The 20,945-nt window shown below is 43.8% G+C and overlaps 1 protein-coding gene across 1 annotated transcript in view; it reads left to right on the forward strand.

The window, feature by feature from the left end:
• UTP23 (UTP23 small subunit processome component) overlaps positions 1–12,693 on the forward strand; it is a 75,954-nt gene extending 63,261 nt beyond the window's left edge. The window contains exon 3 of the mRNA XM_086966138.1: positions 11,075–12,693. Within this exon, the coding sequence (XP_086822264.1) occupies positions 11,075–11,473 (399 nt within the window). The 3' untranslated portion in view covers positions 11,474–12,693. The remainder of the gene's footprint in view (positions 1–11,074) is intronic.
• Positions 12,694–20,945: the final 8,252 nt, after the last annotated feature.

The following is a 20,945-nucleotide window of genomic DNA, read 5'->3' on the forward strand; positions in this document are numbered from 1 at the left end:
AGGTCTAACACAGGATTAGGATCAAGTAATGCCCCTGGGTTTTTAAGGGGGCTGGGCCTTTCAGGAAGTGTACCACATGCTAAAGTATCTGGGGACCGAGCCTGGGCAATATGGCCTAGAGAGGATCTTTTCGCTAATGCCAGGTCTTGAGACACCCTTCTACCCATCAAGACTATCCCTTCATCTATGAGTGAGTTGGTGCGAACTATGAAGTCATCAAGGGTGCCAGTCAACTTTTTGGCCCCTGCTGTCCTACTTCGTGTCTCTCGGCACTCCATTTTAACTCTTATCGTTATATTGGTATAAGTCTTGTGGCAGCAAAAAACAAATTCTTAGCAATTTACACCCCCCTTATAAGTTTCTGTAGAACTAAAGTCAAAAGAGAGCTCCAATGCTTACAGTTCAGATGTCCAAGCGTTGGAGGTTGGATGCAAATGGACCAGGATCCGGGGCCCAGGCCAGGCTCCTCAGGCCTCTGAGGGCCACAGAGGGCCCGCCCTTTGCCCGGGCTTAGCCCCGTGCTGTGTCCCGCACGCGTCCCGCTTTGTGGAGGGGGTGTTGGGGTTTTAAGCGCCTCCGGGCGCCAGTTCCTGCGTCACTTGTAGCGCCCCCGCAAAGGCTCCTGGGGGTTGAAGTCCCCCCGCTCTGCGGCCGCTTCAGGTGTCAAACGCGGCGGCGGGGGGGACTCTGCTCCGGCGACTCTCCTCCTTTCTCCCTGCTCCCCTCGCTCCACTGGGCAGCACAATGATCAGCACGGCAGTCCGGTAAATAGAGATTTGGTTAGCTTTTTGCAGGGTTCCTCTGAAGTAATCAAGCTTAATACCTCCCTATAGCTGACCCCCTTTTGACAGTTTATCCTAGCTTCTAGCTCATACACATGCTCAGTTGTAAGCTCTTTACGGCATTTGCAGTTCGCTAATAATTTGGATATCTGATCTTGTACACTGAGGTTCTGTGGTCTTTGGCTATACAGTAGCTGGTTGGTACTTAAAGGTGGTAAATTAGCAATGGTACACTTGAAATAAGGTCTCGCTACACAGTGAGTGTTTTTGACTTCACTCTTCCATGCTGTGTTCTGGACTTTGATTGTTGCAGCTCTGCAGCCTGGGACTGTTCCATATTAGTGCTGCTTGTTTGGACTCCTGGGTATTGTCAGCCTATTTGTGACCAGGGCAATATGTACCAACTGTGGCCCCATAAGGCAGCCTGGAACAGTGAATATTATAGTGAGAGCTTTTCTAGCTCCTAGCCATGAAGCACTTCCGTCAGTGACGTTTGAAGTCTAGTTGTGTACCAAGGATGCCTTGTTGATTGGCTGCTCAGTGGGCTGTTCCACTTAGCCCACTTTGGGTTATGGAATTGACCGTGGTGCCTGGGGTTGCAGTTTAGGATGTCTTTTTTGAAAGGAGGTACTATTTGCATCCCTGTTTTCTAAAGTGACTGTTACCTTGGTGCACTCAGTGATTGATTTGATCTTACTCTGCCAGAGTTGAAGCCTCTCTACCCATTCACAATGCAGCCAATAAATCTAATGTTGAGAGATCATTAGATGTAAAGACATAATTATTCCTCATGTCTTTACGCCTGTCATCTCTTGAATTGTTGAACCTAGCATTATTATGAGTGGCATATAGGCCAGTGTGTGAGCAGTCCTGCATTGATTCTTAAAGCACAGGTGCAGACCAACCTTTTGTGGTAGCTGGGGCTAAACCAATAGAGGAAAAGGTGAGAGGAGGTGTGGTGCCCATATTCCAGTAGGACACCAAAATAAACTCGTTTTCAGCACAAGAGGAAATTTGAGGGGCCTGCACTTTGTGAATTCAAAAAGGAAAGGCTAAACAGTCCACCCACAACTACATTCCCATGTTTTCTGCATCATCTTTAACAACATCCTAATATCCTCTGCAGCTGTATTTGCATTCTATTGATATATATGATCCATTTTGATAAAAGAAGAGTCCTTCTCCTCTTGGTATTTTACGTTCCATATATCTCTGGCATAGTGGAGTGGTAAGATTGTCTCTCTATTGACACTCCCAATCAACACCCCAATATACACCTTTGTTATGAAGGGGAGTGAGACATTTGATGTGATGATAGTGGCCCATAATGTTGTCAGTGGTATGGAATTTCATAAAATATCTGGTTGGCCAAGGGACTGGAAACTTCAGAAATCACTTCTACTGTAACAGAGACACATTATGGCAGTGTTCTCTTTATATCTGTGCTCTGATAATAGCTTCACTGAATACACCGGGGTTCATATTATTGCAGGGTTTCAGTTCTAGGAAGGCTCTGATTTTGTCACCTCCCAGAGCTGCAGAACTGAAGGTGTGACTTTGAAAAGATTGGAAGGCACAAGATGGCTCCCATTGCCATCAGCCTGGAAGAGCTCCAGTGTTTTTTGCCTTCCTACAGCCATACCCTGTGGCATCCAAACGTTTGGGACCGAATAAAGAGGCCATCGCTTCTCATGGCAGCCTTGCACAGAGAACAATCTAGTGGCTGCCTCTGTGTTTGAAAATTCGTCTTTGTTTAATGAAGATTTAAATAGCATCAACGCACTTTGAAAGACTAAAGGAGAACTTTGAATGTATTTTAAAATTCGAGCCACAGGGTAAAGGAGGCAGAAACTGATGTAGTAGTAACTAAGAGCTGGGTTGAAGAATCCATAACAATGAATGGAGTGGAACAGATGTAAAGAACTTAGGATATCATGTTATAATTGAAGGCCCGAGCCACTAAAATTAAACCTGTGTGGGTTGAACAGTGTGGTTCACCCCTTCATCCCTGACCTATTTAATCGAATTCCATGAGCAGGCTTAATGGAAGTAAGTCTTCTTTCAGCCGTTGACAACCAACCAGCCAACAGCAAGAAGGCTCAACTGGATTCCTTTGATATAATTGATGCTCTACAAAGTATATTTTAACACCTAAGCTAGTTACTACTACAGATCTCCGCTTTAATTCTAGTACAATGATCTCAACAGATTGCCCACTTTTACAAACATTCCACAATATAATATGTTGCCCCAACACTCTGAACAACAGGACACACCAAAAACATAACATGAAATCAAACCAAACACACCAATGCCTAATAGATAACACCCAAAATCTCCCTAAAAGCAGACCTGGAAATTAAAAATGTATCTGTCTTATGGGAAAGTACTATTTATCCCATTATGTCTCAATCCGCTCTTCCTTTGAGTCAGACAAGGACCTTGAACACTCTCCTCAAGGTTTCTCTCATTAGAAAGCCGTGTCTTGTTAGAAAGTGGTTTATTAGTTGAGGTGTATTGGTTTTCATCACAAATAAGACACTATCCTGTTGGGTCCAGTCAAACAGTTTAGTAATTTAAACCTGAGCTCAATCCCTGGCAGCTATTGCACAGAGCAGACAAGCTTAACTTAATAAAAATCTGTAAAGCATTTAGAAGCACCAAGACAGTGGAAAGTAAAAAACACAACACCTATAAACATTCCACCCAGTGTATTAAAATAGAGAAAAGTTTATAAAGCAAAATAACACCAAAAGAACAAACCTCCGATAAGGGGAACTAGAGATATGCATTTTCAAAGATCTGAGGGAAAATAGCACCAAAAAGCATAAAGTGCCAATAGTTGTCAATGACTGCAGTAAACCGGGGCCTTGAAGCTGACCGAGATGGAGTGCGGTCGGAAATACCAAGTAGATTGGCCCTGCCAGGAAGTAGAGAAATTTGAAAAAGTATCAAAGTCCAAATCTAACTGGGGTCTTTGTTGTTTTTCTGAGGAAAACCTCTTCTCCACATGGGGCAAACCTAAACTTTAGTCAAATGCTGTGAATCTGTCTGTCTGTCCCCTTCGAGAGCTGAGGCAAAGGTTTTGCAAAATTTCCCACGCTTCTTTTGGTGCCCAAACAACCATAGGTGTACACTTCTGTGGTCTTCAGGGAGAGCACTTGGAGACTATCAGGATGTCCGGCAGAGGGCAAGAGAAAAGTCCAGTGCTGGTTCAGTTGTCACTAGTCAGCTGGGATTTTTCACAGGAATGTCCTTCAGCTTTGTTATGTTATTGGAGCCACTGAGGGGGAATCTGTCTTTAGATCCTTGGAGAGCTTTGTGTCCTTAGAGTTTAGGTGGTCAGGGGTCCAACTACTTCAGGTCCTTCTTACAAGTCACAGATGCCAAGTGCAGTTGGTTTCATCCACATGGTATCCTTTTGCAAGTCCAGCTCCGTGCTGAGGAAGGCTGGATGCGGGTTCAGTTTTGTAGGGATCACTGGCCTGTGAGTGGGTGGGGTTGTGGCTCTGCCGGACACTCCTTAAGACCCTCTTAGTTCCTCTGTGACCAATTGAGTAAAGGTTCCCAGGCCCTGACCTAGCTACTTTTGCAGTAGTCCGGTTTGCTTAGCTGCAAAATCGCCCAAAATGGCTTATGCCGGGGCACTTTCATGATGGCGCGAGTCTTTCGCCACAATAAACTTGGTGTCTGAGGGCTGAGGGTGGGTGTGGTAGAACCAAAATGAAATCACCAGCGTCATTCCACATGTAACACTAAATTCTAGTATGAAGCAGCCACCGTGCCCATAACAAACCCAGAAGCCTGGTAGGACTAAAGCAGGGTCCTTCAGCTATGAGGCAGGGGATACACTAAAGTGATCTTTGAATCCTGTTCTCTCCCATTCAAGTGTGCCCAAAGTGTTAAATTTGGCTCAGTTGATCCGTCAAGCAGGATGTGACACTGTTGTCACAGGATGCCCACTTCCCCTTCACTGGATATTCTGTGGCGTTCTGAGGAGTCCTGTCTGCCCATTTAAGTCAGCCTAATGTTTGCTCCTGGGAGGCATTCCACAGCTGTTTCACGCCTTTTCCCAGGCTGGGCATAGGCTGTGAGGAGCTGTAGAGTTAATAGAGATTAGCCTCCAGGCAGCAGGGAATAGATAACTTTCTAAAAGTTATGTTTCCTTAATATTTATTACAAATTCAACTTCACCATGTTTTTATTAATTATTAAAAGCCCAATTAAATGGTGGTTTAATTATTTATCAAGTTGGTCCTGTTCCAAAGATTTAGTATTTTAATATGTACTCTGATTTTATACATAGAACAGCTTGGCATCTCGCAGTAAAAATTGTTTTTTACACCTTGTTCTACCTGTCCTATTTTGAAGTACCATGCACTCTACTTTGTGGGCTACAAGACCTACATAGGGATTGTTCGAAATGGAGGTCTCTCGTTGGCAATGGTTTGCACCTTTGTCCAAGTAGGGACCCTTTCTTCTAGTCAGGTAGTTGCAGCCTTAGACAACCCTTGTTCACCCCCTTGGTAGATTGACACGAGCAGACCGGCTTATCTCAGAGGCAGTTTGTAAAGCATTTGTGCACACCTACAGTAATACAGTGAAAACACTACAAATGGACACCACACCAGTTTAGAAAAATAAGTAATCTTTATCTAAACCAAACAAGACCAAAACGACAAAAATCCAACATGGTTATCAAGATATGACTTTTAAAAGATAAAAACAGTTCTGTCCATAGCAAACTATTGATTTAACACTTTCAACACAAAGTACCTTGGATGCATCGAAATCATAAGCAAAAACAGCCGCAGGGAAGGTGATGCATCAAAATATATATATATATATATATATATATATATATATATATATATATATATTTAGTTTTACGCACAGGGAAAGTGATGCGTCGGTTCCTTGCTCCATGGGAGGTGATGCGTCGATTCCTTACTACCACGCAGGAGAGGTGATGCGGCAGTTTGTCACTAAAAGGAAGTGCTGCTTTAGCTTCTTACTGTGCGGGAAGGTGATGCGTTGGTTTCTTACTGCGGCCCCGGTGTTGCTGTAGACCTGGCGCCCTAGTGCGATGCATGGGGATTCGGGAGGCATCGGCTTTTGATGTAGCAATAGCGTTACATCGATCTCTCCAGCCGTGGTCCTTCAATGCATTGGTTATTGCAGTTGCACAGCATGGCCTGCGTCCCAGTCAGTGCAGTGATTCAGAGTGTGCACAAGACTCCGAGTTTGATGATTTCTCCAGCCACTGGTAGGTGCTGTGCCGGTTTCTTCACCAGCGGTGATGCGTGGAAATTCTTCTCACAGGGGGGTGCTGCATTGGAAACGAGTGCGGGTGCATCACGCTTCTTTAGTTGCTTCTCTTTCCTTAGCTCACACCAGCAGGAACAACCTCCAGAAGCCCATCACAGGAACAGGCACCTCTTGACAGGTCAGAACTCCCTGCAAGGGACTTCCGGGGAGCTGGTGGTGAAGTCTTTGTGTCCCTGAGACTTCAGAACTGGAGGCAAGCTCTACTTCAAGTCCTTGGAGATCGTCTTCAAGCAGGATATACTGCACACAGCAAATCTTTGTCCTCTCCATTGAAACAGCCACAGCACATAGCAAAGGGGCAGTACTTCTCCTTCAGCTTTCCCAGCTCTTCTCCTTGTCAGAGGTTTCTCTTGGGTCCAGAAGTATTCTAAAGTTGTGGGTTCTGGGCCCCAATATTTATACTCTGTTTCTCTTTGTTTTCTTGTGGCAAAGAGGCTCCGAGCTCGCTCAAAACCAGTTCTGTCCTCCCTGGTTCAGCTTACAGGTAGGAGGTGGAGACATCATTGTGCAAGGCAGACCAGGCCCATTCAGGTGCAAGGAAATCTCATCGCACTTCTCTATGTGCAGACCAGGTCCATTCAGCCCAGTCCTGACTCATCCAGGAAACGCAGAACACACCTCACCCCCACCCCCCCAGAGGCTGTCTATAGTGAATGCACACCCCCAGCCCCTGTCATTCCAAAGCCAGGCAGTCAATCCACAAACTAGCAGAGGCACACAGGATGCCTAAGCAAGAAAATACCTACTTTCTAAAAGGTGGTATTTTCAAAGACACAATATTTAAATCCTCTTTACTAAAAGATGCATTTTTATATTCTGAGGTCAATGCCTACCTTAGGGGTGTCTTACATGTAAGAAAAGGGAAGGTTAGGGCCTGGGAAGTGGGTGCACTTGCCAGGTTGACATGGCAGTAGAAACTGCACGCAGACACTGCAGTGGCAGTTCTGAGACCCCTTTTAAAAGGCTGCTTTTGTGGGTGTCTCAGTCAGTTATGCAGCCCCACCAGCAGCATTTGACTTACAGGCCCTGGGCACACACAGTGCACGGTACTAGAGACTTAGTAGTAGGTCAAACAAGCCAATCATGGAAACATCAATCCATAATAACAAATTACACAGAGCATACGCACATTAACACTGATTAGCTGCGGTAAAGTGCCCAGAGTCCTAAAACCCCAAAAAACAGGGTCAGAAATAGGACCCCAAAAAGCAAAAGGTCTGGGGATAAACCTGCTGAAAAATTCAAGTCTAACAGGGATACCTTACTTATATTTTAAAAGGTAGACCTGTCAAAAAGGGTTATTTTTAGCAAGTCTGGACCTAGACAGAGCTGAATACGCAGCTCTGCGGCTCGAACACTCATATTATATAGGGGGAGACAAAACAGGACGTCTCCTAGTGAGTAAACTTAGAGCCAGCACCCAGCGTTTCAAAATTCCGACCCTTCAAAATAGTAAGGGAGAAAAGGTGGAACAAGACGATCAGATAGCCGAAACCTTCCGGGACTTCTATGCCTCCTTATATTGTAAAGATATGCAACTGAGTGAGGATGGAGGGGCATATCTTCAACAAGCCGCTACGACGGCACTGAACTCAGCAGGGGCAGAGGCCTTAGATGCACCCATTAGGATTGAAGAGGTGATAGGGGCTTTTTCCCCGTCTCAAACATCTAAAATCACCAGGGCCGGATGGCTTTTCAGCAGGGTTTTCTGCAACGTTTTGTCCTCTCATAGCCCTGATTTTAGCTCCCCTTTTTAACTCCTTCCAGGGCCCTGGATCTATTCCCCAGATACGCTAGCTGCTGATATCGTCGTCCTTCCCAAGCCTGGGAAGGATGCAACTCAATGCGGTGCTTACCGGCCGATTTCCCTACTCAATCTGGACCTGAAGTTGTTTACAGGGGTTCTAGCGGCCAGACTAGGCCCAAGCATGCGCGGTATCATTGAACCAGACCAGTCCGGCTGTATACCAAATCGACAGAGCAGCGACAACACCAAACGCATCATGCATCTAATCGACAAAGCCCACGCACCAAGATGAATGCCCTACAACTGTCGATCGATGCCGAAAAGGCATTCGACCATGTCCACTAGGGCTTCTTGGACAAAACACTGACGCATTTTGGCTTCCAAGAGCGGTTCAGAGCCTGGGCGGCAAGTTGCTACAACAATCCCAGAGCTACGATACTTGTCAATGGGACAATTTCGCAGCCCTTCGACATCCACCGGGGCACGAGGCAGGAATGCCCGTTCTCTCCCCTCCTTTTTGCGTTTTATGTAGACCCTTAGCAGAAAGGGTAAGGGACAACCCCAACATCTTGATATTCCCTTCTGAGGAGAAAGGCACGCAGTCAGCCTGTATGCGGACGATATATTGGTGACCTTGGCAGCACCCGAGTGTTGGGTTCCAGCTTTCCTTCGGAAATTGACCTCCTTTGGTAGAGTCTCCGGTTTTAAAATGAACATGGGGAAATCGATGATCCTGCCGCTAGGCCTAAATGAGAACCCACATAAGGGAGAACAAAGGGAATACGGAGAACTCCAATCCCAAGCATCGATTCCCATACCTGGGGATAGTCACAAACTGCAAGCGGCGGTGCAACACTTCATCTGGGCTGGGGCGCGGCCTCGGATGCATGGAGATTTATCTCATCGACAACCCACCTGACGAGGGGGGACTGGGTGTTCCAAATTTCCTGGAATACTTTCGGGCGACGCAACTTAGATACTTGGTAGAATGGAACAGACCTGAGTCCGAAAAGAGATTTGATGTTTCATATCGGGCACTGGCGAAGTTATCCCTAGTGAAGGTACCCTTTTTAAAGCATTCAGATAGGCCCTCGAACCTTGAGGGCTCCCCCCTTACACGCACGGTGATGCGAGTCTGGGACACTGATTCACATCCTTCTTCTCACCATTAACACCCCTCTTTGACAATCCAGAATTTCCACCAGGGGTAGAAGAGCGAACGTTCTCGCAGTGGCCGGCTTCAGACTGCAAGTCGACAGGGCTTCTATTGGATTTAGAGGGGTTTCTCAAGTTCTCAGAAGCCTATGATATCAAAGAACCTAAACGATTCCAATACTTCCAAATCAGTAATTGGCTCCTACACCCCGATGTGCACCCGATGGTCGGCAGAAAACTGACGACGGATGAGAAATGGCTTATAACCAAATACTCGGATAAAAAGATGATCTGTGAACTGTATAATATGCTTCGTCCACCAGCCAAATTCTAAATACTTTAGGGATCAGACATCATACACTAGACAGGAGGGCTCAAAGTATTCAGGGTGTAAAACTGGCAAGAAAATTCAGCAAATAAATGGGGGTACACACACAAAAAAGTGCATTAAGACACTACTCACAATTTTAACAAGTCTTACCACATTCTACCCTCATACTTTTACAGCGTTTCAAGTCACTCAGTCGATCTTTAAAGGACCCTTGAAATTACAAACACTTTCTTCACTAAGTGGAATCTTTCATGCTGAGCCAGTCGTCCTTCTTTAATGAATTTTTTATGACATTCCTCCTTCGAGCATATTTGATTTTAATTTTCTTTTGACTCAACTCTCGTTCTTGCATACCCCAATCATCTAGTCCCCTATGATTTTTTATTTTAGTCAACCCACTTCCTCCTCCAAGTAGGACACCTCTCATACAACTCTTGCCTTTCTCTCCAGAGTTCAAAAGGAGAAAGTTCCATTGTAGAATGTGTAATAGTGTAGTGGACCTAAAACATACTCTGAACTGCTTGCTCTATCTTCATGCCACATAATTTTGCCCCCTGGATATACTCAACCAATACCCATTTTATTATTTCCATGGCTCCATTGGTTTGTAAAACATGTTGAATGTATTTGTATAGTGCACTGTCACTCATGAGGGTGTCTTGGCTCTTTGCAGGTGTGAGAGGCTTGTCCGGGAAGGGGGACTTTCTTAAAAAGCCAAGTCTTCAGCTTCTTGGGGAAGTCAAGGAGAAATGAAGAGGGTCTTCTGTGGGGTGGGAGGTCAATATATGTTTTAGGAGCGATAAATGAGAATGTTTTACCCCCGGATCTACTTCTGTGGATGCGTGGGATGCATGCTAGTAAGAGCCCAGCTGATAGGTTGGGACTGAATTGTGTAGTGCTTCCTATTTGTGGGTGAGAAGCTTGGATTGGGTGTGCTTGTGTATCAGGAGCAAGTGACATTCCCTTATGTGTGATGTGACCTGTGTGGAAGGTTGACGACAAGTCTGGCAACTGTGTTCTGAATGGTCTGTAGTTTCTTCGTGAGTTGCTTGGTCGTTCCTGCGTAGAGGAAGTTCCCATAGTCCAGCATGCTCGTCAATGTCCTCCTGCTATTATAATTGACCAGGATGATTCTCTGGTATTATGTTAAAAAACTTCTAGTTACTAACCAAAAGATTTCAAAACAAGTATCACAGCTTTCACTATTCATGCACTCCGTACATATCCTCCTCAATATTTTCTTACATGGACAGCCACAAAAATGCTATGCTTGTGAGCCACTGTCCAAGACATATTATGTGCACTCTTTTCTACAGTCTGTTTTCAGCTTCTCAGTAGTATTACTAGTGATAAGTTCCACTGAAAAAATCTTGATGTGTCTTCTCCAATCGCCATAATTACGGATTGACATTGGTATGCAGTTTAGAACCCCTTAGCATTAAGTATTGCCATTGACAGCAGATTTACCGCTAATCTCTGAACACAGACTTATTTAGATTGAGATAGTAAGTAGATAAACCAACTATCTGTTGTCCAGTGGCAGATATATGTAATTTGCACCCTTGACGTCAGTCGTGCATTCGGGTTTCTCCTGGATAGGGTCAAATATTTTTGGGTTTACAGGCAAGTCTATTTTCCCCAAAGCAATGGGCAGCCGAAGGCAAGTTGAATCTGTGTAGTCAATTTCTAGACCAGAAAGAAAATTTTGATTTTATTCTTTTGTCTAAACAGGATCAAGAGTTGGCCGAAAAAGTAAAGAAAAAGCCTGGGGTTCCCCTCCTCTTCATCATTCAGAACACTATGGTGTTGGACAAACCCTCTCCAAAGTCTCTTGCGTTTGTCCAGTCAATGCAGGTAACCCAGCTTGTCCCAGTACATCAGCATAAAAGCATTGAGATGCTCAAGGAACAAGAGGGGATAGTAAAAGACTCAGTCCGCAGAGGCCATAAACGGAAGAGGATGAGTGGCCCTAATCCTCTTAGCTGTATGAAGAAAAAGAAAAAAGGACCCACCCCACCAAAACCCGCTGCAACATCACCTGCTGCAAAGAAGAAGCGGAAACGGAAACGTTCGAAATCTACAGGAAATCCTGTGCCTGCACAATTACCTAACACCACTGTGAAAGTGTAAACTGTTAAGAAAAATAATTACATTTGCTTATTGTAATAAAAGACGTTTTTTTTTATCAGCAAACAGTATTCCTGTTCATGGTACAGTAAAGTAGACTGGACAGAAACAGTGAAAATGGAAAACAAAAACGCCATTGTTGTCCATGTATTTAAAAAAAAAAATTATGTTCTTGCCAAAATTGTTAGCATTGTTGTTACAGTTAAAAATATCAATTATGCTGGTGCTGCTATTTCCTTTTAGAGCATGAAAAAGATGTTTTATGGAAGTACTTGGTGCAAAGCGTCTTTCTCTTGGAACCATTCAATTTAATTGTTTTTAGCTCATCTGCCAAATTGCAAAAGGGGATTAAATATGTAATCCGTTCCTGTCCCTGCCCTGGGGACCAGTCCAGCTGGATCTGCGAGGACAGCTGTAATCCACCCCTGCCCGTGATATATAGGAACAAGAGTAACCCCCAAGGGTATTTTCTCCTGCTTGAGATTCATTGGTAAGGTGCAGCTAATTCCCTGGGTGCAAAGAGCTGGGGTCTGAATCCACCTCTTTGCCAATTGGTAGTTTTATGGATGAATGTAAATTGTATGAGATTTAAAGACTTTAACAGTTTTTCTGATTTAGATGTTGTTCCCCTGATGCTGGGCCCCATTTCTGACATTTGGGCATGGTTTCATTTAACCCTCTCTAATCTGCGAAAATATGACAACAATTACTTTGAAAAAACTAGAGAAAGTGCTGTACAACATTTTTCATTAATAGTGTAAATGAAAGTTTTGTTCCCACCGTCTTCTGAGCTTCCTAAAATCAGTTACGAATTAATGTTTTTCATAATTATTTCAGCATTTTTGTAAATGTTTGTCCAGTATTTCATTTTCTGCTGATCCTTCATGCATGCATTTTCTGTGGAAAATATGTGAAAGCACCCATGTAGCTCTACACACGATTACATTCTGGTAAACGTTTCGTTAGACATTGTCATCAAATTCATAACGTGGTGTGTACATGAATCGAGAAAACGAGAAATGGGTGTAAAGGTTTTTGTGTGTTACTTTATATTGAATGCTGCTGTATGATCGTAATAGTGTGCTACATCACCTAGATACAGTGAGGGGGAGGGGGGGGGGGGGGAATAAAGAATCCCAACTATTGAGATGTGTCTTCCAGTGATTTAATCCTGTACCGACCAAGCCAAATTTGACATTGAAAAATAAAGGGAGTAGAATGTGGATATGAAGGAAAGCTGCATATTTTTTATAGTACTTCGAAATCTGAGTTGAACAGTATCTTTTCTACCTCCCTGAATCTGCATTACCCGTAATGCATGGGATTGTGAGGGGGGTTTTGCTGAGCAATTATAAAGTTTTGTGCATCTCAATTACTAGCGAACGTGTTAACTTTGTGCATGGTACCACGCCTGACATGGTACAGAAGAGGAACGGCCTGAATCATAATCGTGTCAAGGTAAGTGTTTTATAGGGTCTCGGTAATCCTTCCAACCCCAGACATTTTGTAAAGAAAAAAGCCAGAGCAATCAAGTAAAGTCTGGCACGCATGGATCCGCACCTGTTTTACTTACCAAGAATAGCCATAAAGTGTCAAATGGTTAAAAAAAAAAAACACGATCTCACATGCGGAAATACTCTGCTGTGTGCTGGCAAAATTCTACCACCCCCTGTTCCCACATTTCTCATAATAAAAATGGCAGCTCCCAAAGAAGAAAACAGGCTGAATTGCATTGCTGCAGTTATGAGCTTATTCATCTGCGGGGTGGGTTGCTTCTTTGTAAAGTAGGGGGAAATGGTGAAAGAGCTTGCCGAGCATTATGTGTGAGGAAAGCATTCATAATCAACAGATTACTCCCCTTCCTGAATCCTCCTGGTTCTCCACTTTAAAGAAATGTCTTTGGGTTGTAGGCTTTCTGCGTGCAACCACCAGGACCAAAAACTTCCAGCATCCCATTATTGTAAAATAAAAGCCTCCAAAAAGATCATTTGACCTAATCTAATTAGTCATTGGTACCTTGATTTTCTTGCGTTTACAGGCTATACGGAACAGTGATCATAGATATCCTCTGACTTACCATAGGAAAGAAAATAACAGTACCAATAAAGAATGTTGGTTCATAGGCATAGATCATATTCTACCTCACCCGAGAGGAGGTGAATGGGAGCTATGTTATGTTAATAAAGCGCCCTGCTACCCTAAGGTGTTCTGGCGCTGAAAGAGCTGCCTACTTGGTTACTGGTAGAATGACCGATTCAGGAAAAAAAACAGATTTCAGCCCCTTTCTAAAAGAAAGGAGCTCGGTTGTACTTCTGAGATGGAGGGGAAGGTCGTTCCATGTTTTAGCGGCACAACATAAGAAACTCCTGCCCCCCAACTGTTTTTTTTTTTTTACTTGCAGAATTTTTATTAGTTTTGCCTCAGCGGAGCGCAATGCTCTGCCGGAAACATACCATTGGAGGTGTTGTCTCATGTAAACTGGGCCAGAACCCTTAAGGGCCTTAAAGACCGTACAAAGGGCCTTAAATTCCACACGTTGTTTCACCGGATGCCAGTGGAGGTTCCAAAGTCCCTTCTTCACTGAAACAAACATCGGAGTGCCCAAAAGGAACCTGGCTGCTGCATTTTGCATGACCTGTTAGCTTAGGTGTTTTTTTAATGTTAAGATAACGGCTGTTACAGTAATCCAGTCAAGACAAAATGAGAGCAGTGACTACTGTCCTGAAGCTATCCTCCGGAAGAAGAAATTTAATTTTCTCATGATCTTGAGAAGTTGGAAACAAGAAGAGACCACTCGGCTGATCTGATCCCCAAAGGAGAGTTTAGAGTCGACTATCTTCACCTTGACTGTAGGGACTGGGGGCGGACCCATGATTTTAGGCCACCAGTCGGGTGACAGGAGGTTGGAGAGATTACCGAAGATGATCAACTCAGTTTTCCCTGAATTTAGCTTGAGGCAGTTTGCTGACAACCAGCTTGCTATGGCTTGCATGCAATCGTGGCAGTCTCAACCTATCTCAGCCTCGTTGCCATTCTGTACTGACAACACTATTTATGTGTCATCGGTGTAGGAGGTCAGCTGGAGCCCAAAAGATCGTATAAGGGCTGCCAGCGGGGATATGTATACAATTAATAAAGTAGGGCTGAGCGCAGACCCCTGTGGACCCCGCAGGGCAGGGAGAAAGGCCTCGATCGATCATTGCCCAGATCCATTGTTTGGGTTCTATCGGTGAGAAAAGATTTTAAAAGGGCGTGGGCCTTGCCTTGAACCCCCCCTTTCAACTAACCGGTTCAACAACACTTCATGGTGGACCTTGTCGAAGGCCACCAACAAATCCAACATAATCCGAATTGCTGCACCTCCCTGATCTAGTGCCTCTCTGATCTCTTCAGTGGATTTAATTAAGGCCAGCTCTATCACTGAGAAAAAACGGAGCTGGCTGGATTTGTAAACTTCTGTGTGTGGAGATGGGTCATAACAGTGATGAGGAGATGCATTATTTCTTATAGACTCTTTATACTGTTGAAATGTCTCTGAGGGACAGCTGTGAATACAACATGGCGAATCACTGTCATCAGAACGGTTATATCACAGAATTCAAAAGTTATACCTTTGTGTACCGGTCCTGATTAACACACACTTATAGGTTGGATTAATCTGTGTCTGCGCAAATGGTGTAATTTGTCAAAATATTGACAAGTAAAATGTATATACTTTCTTTTGTTTATTTCTTTACCACTCTCTCAAATCACTGTCTTTATACCTTTTCTCTAGTATCAAATGACTCCCGCTTCGGTTACAATTGTGTTTGTCATACTATGCTTATTATGGTTACTCTCCTCTGTTCCATATATTGAAATCTGGGAGCTATAGTATCTGTATTTTGTTTCTTTCTCCCAGAATAATGCTACAAGTACGTAGGTTGATACCGGTATCCCTGGTATAAGTCTAAAATCCAACCTAAAGAGTCAATAAGTTGCAAAACTCACTATCACCCTTTGCTATGTCAACAGAGTTGGCCATATATTACAGCAATACAAACAAGGACAATTCACTGGTATACTATGGAGGTTATGGTTGTATAGAACCTTATCCCATAATATAAAATAAGGCCGTTTCATTTAGCTCCACAAAAATGATAGCTGCTCTGGGCACTCTATTTGGCTAATTATATAGTTTCAAACTAACTCTATAGCTTATCCCATAATATAAAATGAGGCTGCTTCATTAAGCTCCACTAAAATGGTAGCTGTTCTGGGCACTCTGTTTGACTAATCAGATTGTTTCAAACTATTTCCATAGCTTTTTTTTCATATTTTAAGCACCTTGTTCATACACGTATTGACTCGCCTTTAGCACTACTCAAAATTGTGGTTCTAACCAAGTATGGGAGTATGATACCTAAGTTACCCTACCGTCTTCCCTAAACTAGCACACAGAACCGCGTGTGGAAAAAGATTATTTTTCGTAGTTTATGTCCCATCATACACCCTCTCAGTCACGTCCCCGAGCCCATCATGCCGGAAAACAAGCAAACGAGATCACGAGCAAACCCGATCAAGCGCACACAAAGTTGCACACACACTCTCCTTCCTCTTAAATTCAAAGGTAGATTCTTATGGTTAGGGCGATTCCGAGAAACAACTTACTCGCTCAAACTGTACATTCCTATGGTTAAGACGATTCCGAGAACAGGACCCCCCATTTGTAACCATTTCCCTATAATCGAGCCGATTCCAAGAAATAGGCCCAGTTTTGCTAAACCACAACAACCAATTCCGAGAAGAAGAGCCCCCGAATGCTGAAACATGACAAACGGACATCCTGCCACGACCTTCTCTCTCTTATCTAAGGAACCAGCATAGGGTTATTTCTCCACATTTCTACTTCTCTCCTCTGCCATGTTTCCTCTTTTTATGATGCAGCCTCTTTTCTTTAGTCATGACTCCTGTTTTATTGCAACAATTGACACGTGCCTGCATTAAAGGGAAGCTCCTTCCTCATTTCTATGTATAAATATACTGTGTTCTGAGAATAAAGTTAGAGATTCTTCCGATCCTCCTCAGGTGACGGAGCTCTCCCTTAACTCGGGTTACTGAATAAAGACCCTGAATTCGAACCACCACAGATTCTGCTCTTCATACTTGACCTTATTGATATTATAGAAATTCCGATCAAGGTAAATTACTAAAATATTTACCACAGCAAATTGGTGCCCGAACAGGAACTTCCCTTTCTCCCCACACGCCGGTGATGCGGACCCAAACCGGTCTCTTCAAGACATCGACGGACTTCAAAAGAGTGCACGCTGCAGGGTGTTCCTGCATGAACTCTGTGTCCGAGAGAGGCTGTACCGAGGTCTGAGCATCCATACGAGGCTGTGAGGACGACAGCGGAAGTCTCGACCCAGAGCCCGAAACCTGTGAAGATTGCAGAGTCCGAGGTCTTCAGAATCCCTCCAAGTCCACCGATTAAGAGCGCAGCGCAAGTAGTACAGTGTCCAGATCTTCAAGTTCTCTGCACCTCAGTGAGTACTGCTGGGGGTGTATCAAGATGGGTTCTGATTTTTCAGAGCACGGTCAAGACGGGTTCTGATTTTTAAGAGCACGGTCAAGACGGGTTCTAGGTTTCTAGAAAACGGTATGTTTGTATTCTGATACTCAGAATATATCAAGTTATCAAGTGTAAGTTTTTTGTTTGTTGTTTGTTGTCACATTGCCTTTGTTTTCAAAGTTGTGTAAACTGGGTACCCGGAGGGGGTTACTGGAACAAGATGTACCAGTCCCCCCAAAGGATACTCCTGGTTTTCTTATGTATACAAAATATGGCAAAGGTGCCGTTTTGTATTTGTATTTGGATTTGTAGAAAGAGTACACTCAAGATTTAGAAATTGCGATTAGATGGCCAAAGAGTGGCACATGGGATTTGAATTGTATTATGGCAGTTGAAAAGAAATGTTGGGAAAAGAAAGCAAGACCCTCGATGTTAGAAAGTATCGAATTATGGCGAAAGTAAGCACATCAAAGGGAACAGAAAGGGCAAAGGAAAGTAGAGAAAGCAAATAGAATGTCAGAAGAAAGTAAGATGAGAAAGTTACGAGAACAGAATGCGGGTATTAATTTTGAACAAATAAAGCGGGAGGCCTCTGCCTCCGTGACAGGAATGTATCCCGTCCTTTCACAAAAGACAGAGTCCGATGATAACCCTAGTATTCCCACAGCCCCTCCATGTCCTAAAACTCCTCCTGCTCCCAAAGACTTCATTACCACTTACTTAATGGAACCTCCTCCTGCTTAAACCAATCAAATAACCGCCAGACGAATAGTCACCCAGACCGAAACCATCTCTGACACCTCAAGCAGGGATCCACCCATTTTAGAATGTGATTACGACCCGACCCCAGGGGAAGGTTCACAAGTAGATATCTCCCTTCGTCTACGAGAAGCTCTAGAAGGTATACAAGAGGTACCGAATGTCGCAAATTGCCTGAACAAGATTTACGAGACTCTCCGAACAGGAGAAAATTTAGAAGCCCTACAGGAAGCTATTAAAAATAGACCCATAGCGCATAGAAAATGCCTCTCACGATTCATGATCACCTGTTTTATCAGGATGATAGTGCAGGAAAAAGAGTTCCTGATGATTTATTACAACTAGATCAAGCAGTGGTTGCAGGTAGTTATAATAAGATAAAAGAAATAGATATTTTTATTCCACTCTTTACAAGCAAGGTTTCTGACTGCCATCGAAAAGACACCCCTACTCAGGAAATAGAGAATGAGAGTACAGACAGGGAGGAAGAAACTCCTTTTCAAGGAGCAGTATGCTCCTGTATCCCTCGTTCCCAGAATAGTGGACAAATAAAGATTAAAAATAAGAAATTGTCAGCTCCTACAGATAGGTTGTTCCAAAGAACACAAGACGCTCTAGACGATTGGATGGACGACGAACCTCCACTCACTACCCAAGAAAAATAACTAGCTCGATCAAGCACCCATTGGGTATCTCAATACTCCATATATGGCCCTGATATAGTCGCTCAAATGTTTTTATCGATCCCTCTAACATCCCAAAGGCTAGCAAGCATCTATATGGTTCAACACCTCATTACGATGTACGAAGATACTGGTTGCCCGCCCAAAAGGTTACATTCTCTCTTACGAGACTGCTTAGAAGGGAGGTGGGTGGCCAGGGGACAAGAATTCCTTAATATCGTCCTTGACCTACGACCGCGATATGTCCAATATTTTTCAGACAGTTACGACGCAAATCCCCATCACTATGACCAAGGACAGTTCCCCCTCCGAGAAGTACATCCCGTTGTAGATTTTGGAGGAAAACTACAACAAACATTTGTCTACACACCCCTGACAAAAATAGCAATACTAGAAATGAAGAAAATGGTCCCTTCTCACGAAAAAGAACCTTCGGGTTTTCATAGGGAACTCAAGCATATTCTTCAAATGGGTTCTTTTACCTATAAGGATCTCCATATTCTCCTCAAAGTCCTACTGCCTCAAGGGACATATGACAAACTAAAAGGAAAAGATTGGGAGGTAGAAGGGAAAAAGATAGCATGGACAGCTTTAGAGACAGAAGAAAGTACTCGTGATGCTAGACAAGGCTTGGGACCTCTAGTTCTAGAACTCCCTCGCCTTCTCCCGAAAATACTCTCCCAGTTGCTGACCACTAAGAAAGAAGATTGGGATGCTATCTCTGCATGCAAACAGAAACCAGATGAGGATATAGGGGACTATTATACCAGGTTAGAAACAGCGGCCTCTCCTCAGGTGGAGACGCCTATAGTCTATTTGTTTCCAAATTTGTAGAAAATGCCTTGCCTGCGATCAGAAATAGAGCACTGAAGGTAGAGAGTACTTGGCAAGCAAGCTCCCCTTCACAAGCACTTCAGATGCTCCAATATCACCAAAATAGGATTAGAGATGAACAAGAAAAGAAAAGAACAAAGGATACTAAAATGAAGGTATTGGTAGCACAGACTAATACAATCCAACAGACCCGTAAACAATCTCAAATGTCACAAGAAAAAGTTACTTGCAATTATTGTAAAAAGCCAGGTCACTTTGTGCGCGACTGTCCAGTATTGCAACATAATATTGCCACTGGGAAGACCCAACCCCGTAACTATCCCCCACGACCCTCTGTTCCCACATCAGCTCCTCCGACTGATACTAAACCTGCCACCCAACTCTATCAGTACCCAGTGTCATCCTATCCTGAATTCCCCTCAATTTCATGAGACAGCTGGGAGGAACACGACAGTCGTCCACTGATCCTGGTCCCGGTCGACCAAAAGGGTCCCTATGTAAATGCTAAGCTCTTAGGTAAGGAAACAAAATTTCTAATAGACACCGGGGCCAGTAGGACGACAGTACAGCACAACGAAGTTCCCAAGGTACCCCTCTCTGGCTCGAATAGTATTTCCTTGGGTTTTTCAGGTACACCAGTCATCAACAAAGTTTCTGAACCAGTATCACTTCAAGTTGGTCCTCTCACAACATCCACTGATTTGGTACTTACTAAGTCATGTCCCGAAAACTTACTCGCCATCCAGACGTTAAAGGAACTGGGTGCTGTGATATGCTGTTCCCCGGAAGGAATACGACTATTCCTCCGAGATTTCAAAGGTCATTTTTACCACACGAGAATTAGACATCAGACTAAGACATTTCTGCTACATTATGGGCTACAGATCCGACTGACGTAGGGTTCATGGACATCACACCACACATGGTCACATTAAAAGAAGGTGTCGTCCTACCTCGTGTCCGACAATACAAGTTACCTCCAGATGCAGAACAAGCCCTCATCCATATTATCGATGACTTAATATAGAAAGGAGTAGTCAGAGAAGTACCTTCCAATATATGTAATTCGCCAGTCTTACCAGTAAGAAAGAAAACAGATGACGGTGCACCACCGGTTTACAGACTAGTAGTTGACTTACGCGAACTAAACAAGTTTGTGGTACCACAATACCCTGTGGTCTCTGACATCAGTACTCTGCTAACAGCTATAGATCCTGAAGCCACACATTTTACTGTAGTCGACCTGAAGAACGCTTTCTTTAGTGTACCCATTCACCAAGACAGTCAGTACCTATTCGGATTCTCACTACAAGGTCGTAGCTTCTGTTTCACAAGAGCTCCTCAAGGGTACACAGAAAGTCCCAGTATCTACAGTCAGGCACTTAAGACAGTTAGACGACATTGTTATGCCCTCAAATACAACATTGTTACAATATGTCGATGACCTACTGATCACCGCACGCTCTGAACCAGAATATGAACAAGCATCACGAATTGTCCTAATCTTCCTTGCACAACATGGCCACAAGGTGTCACCCTCGAAATAACAATTGTGTTTACAGTAGGTGGCCTACCTAGGACACCTGCTGTCAAAGGAGGGTAGGGCACTCACACCTGAAAGAATTCAACTCATTTTTAACATTCC

This window comes from Lissotriton vulgaris, chromosome 4_1 (genome assembly GCF_964263255.1).
Source record: "Lissotriton vulgaris chromosome 4_1, aLisVul1.2, whole genome shotgun sequence".
In the NCBI taxonomy this organism is placed as follows: Eukaryota; Metazoa; Chordata; class Amphibia; order Caudata; family Salamandridae; genus Lissotriton; species Lissotriton vulgaris.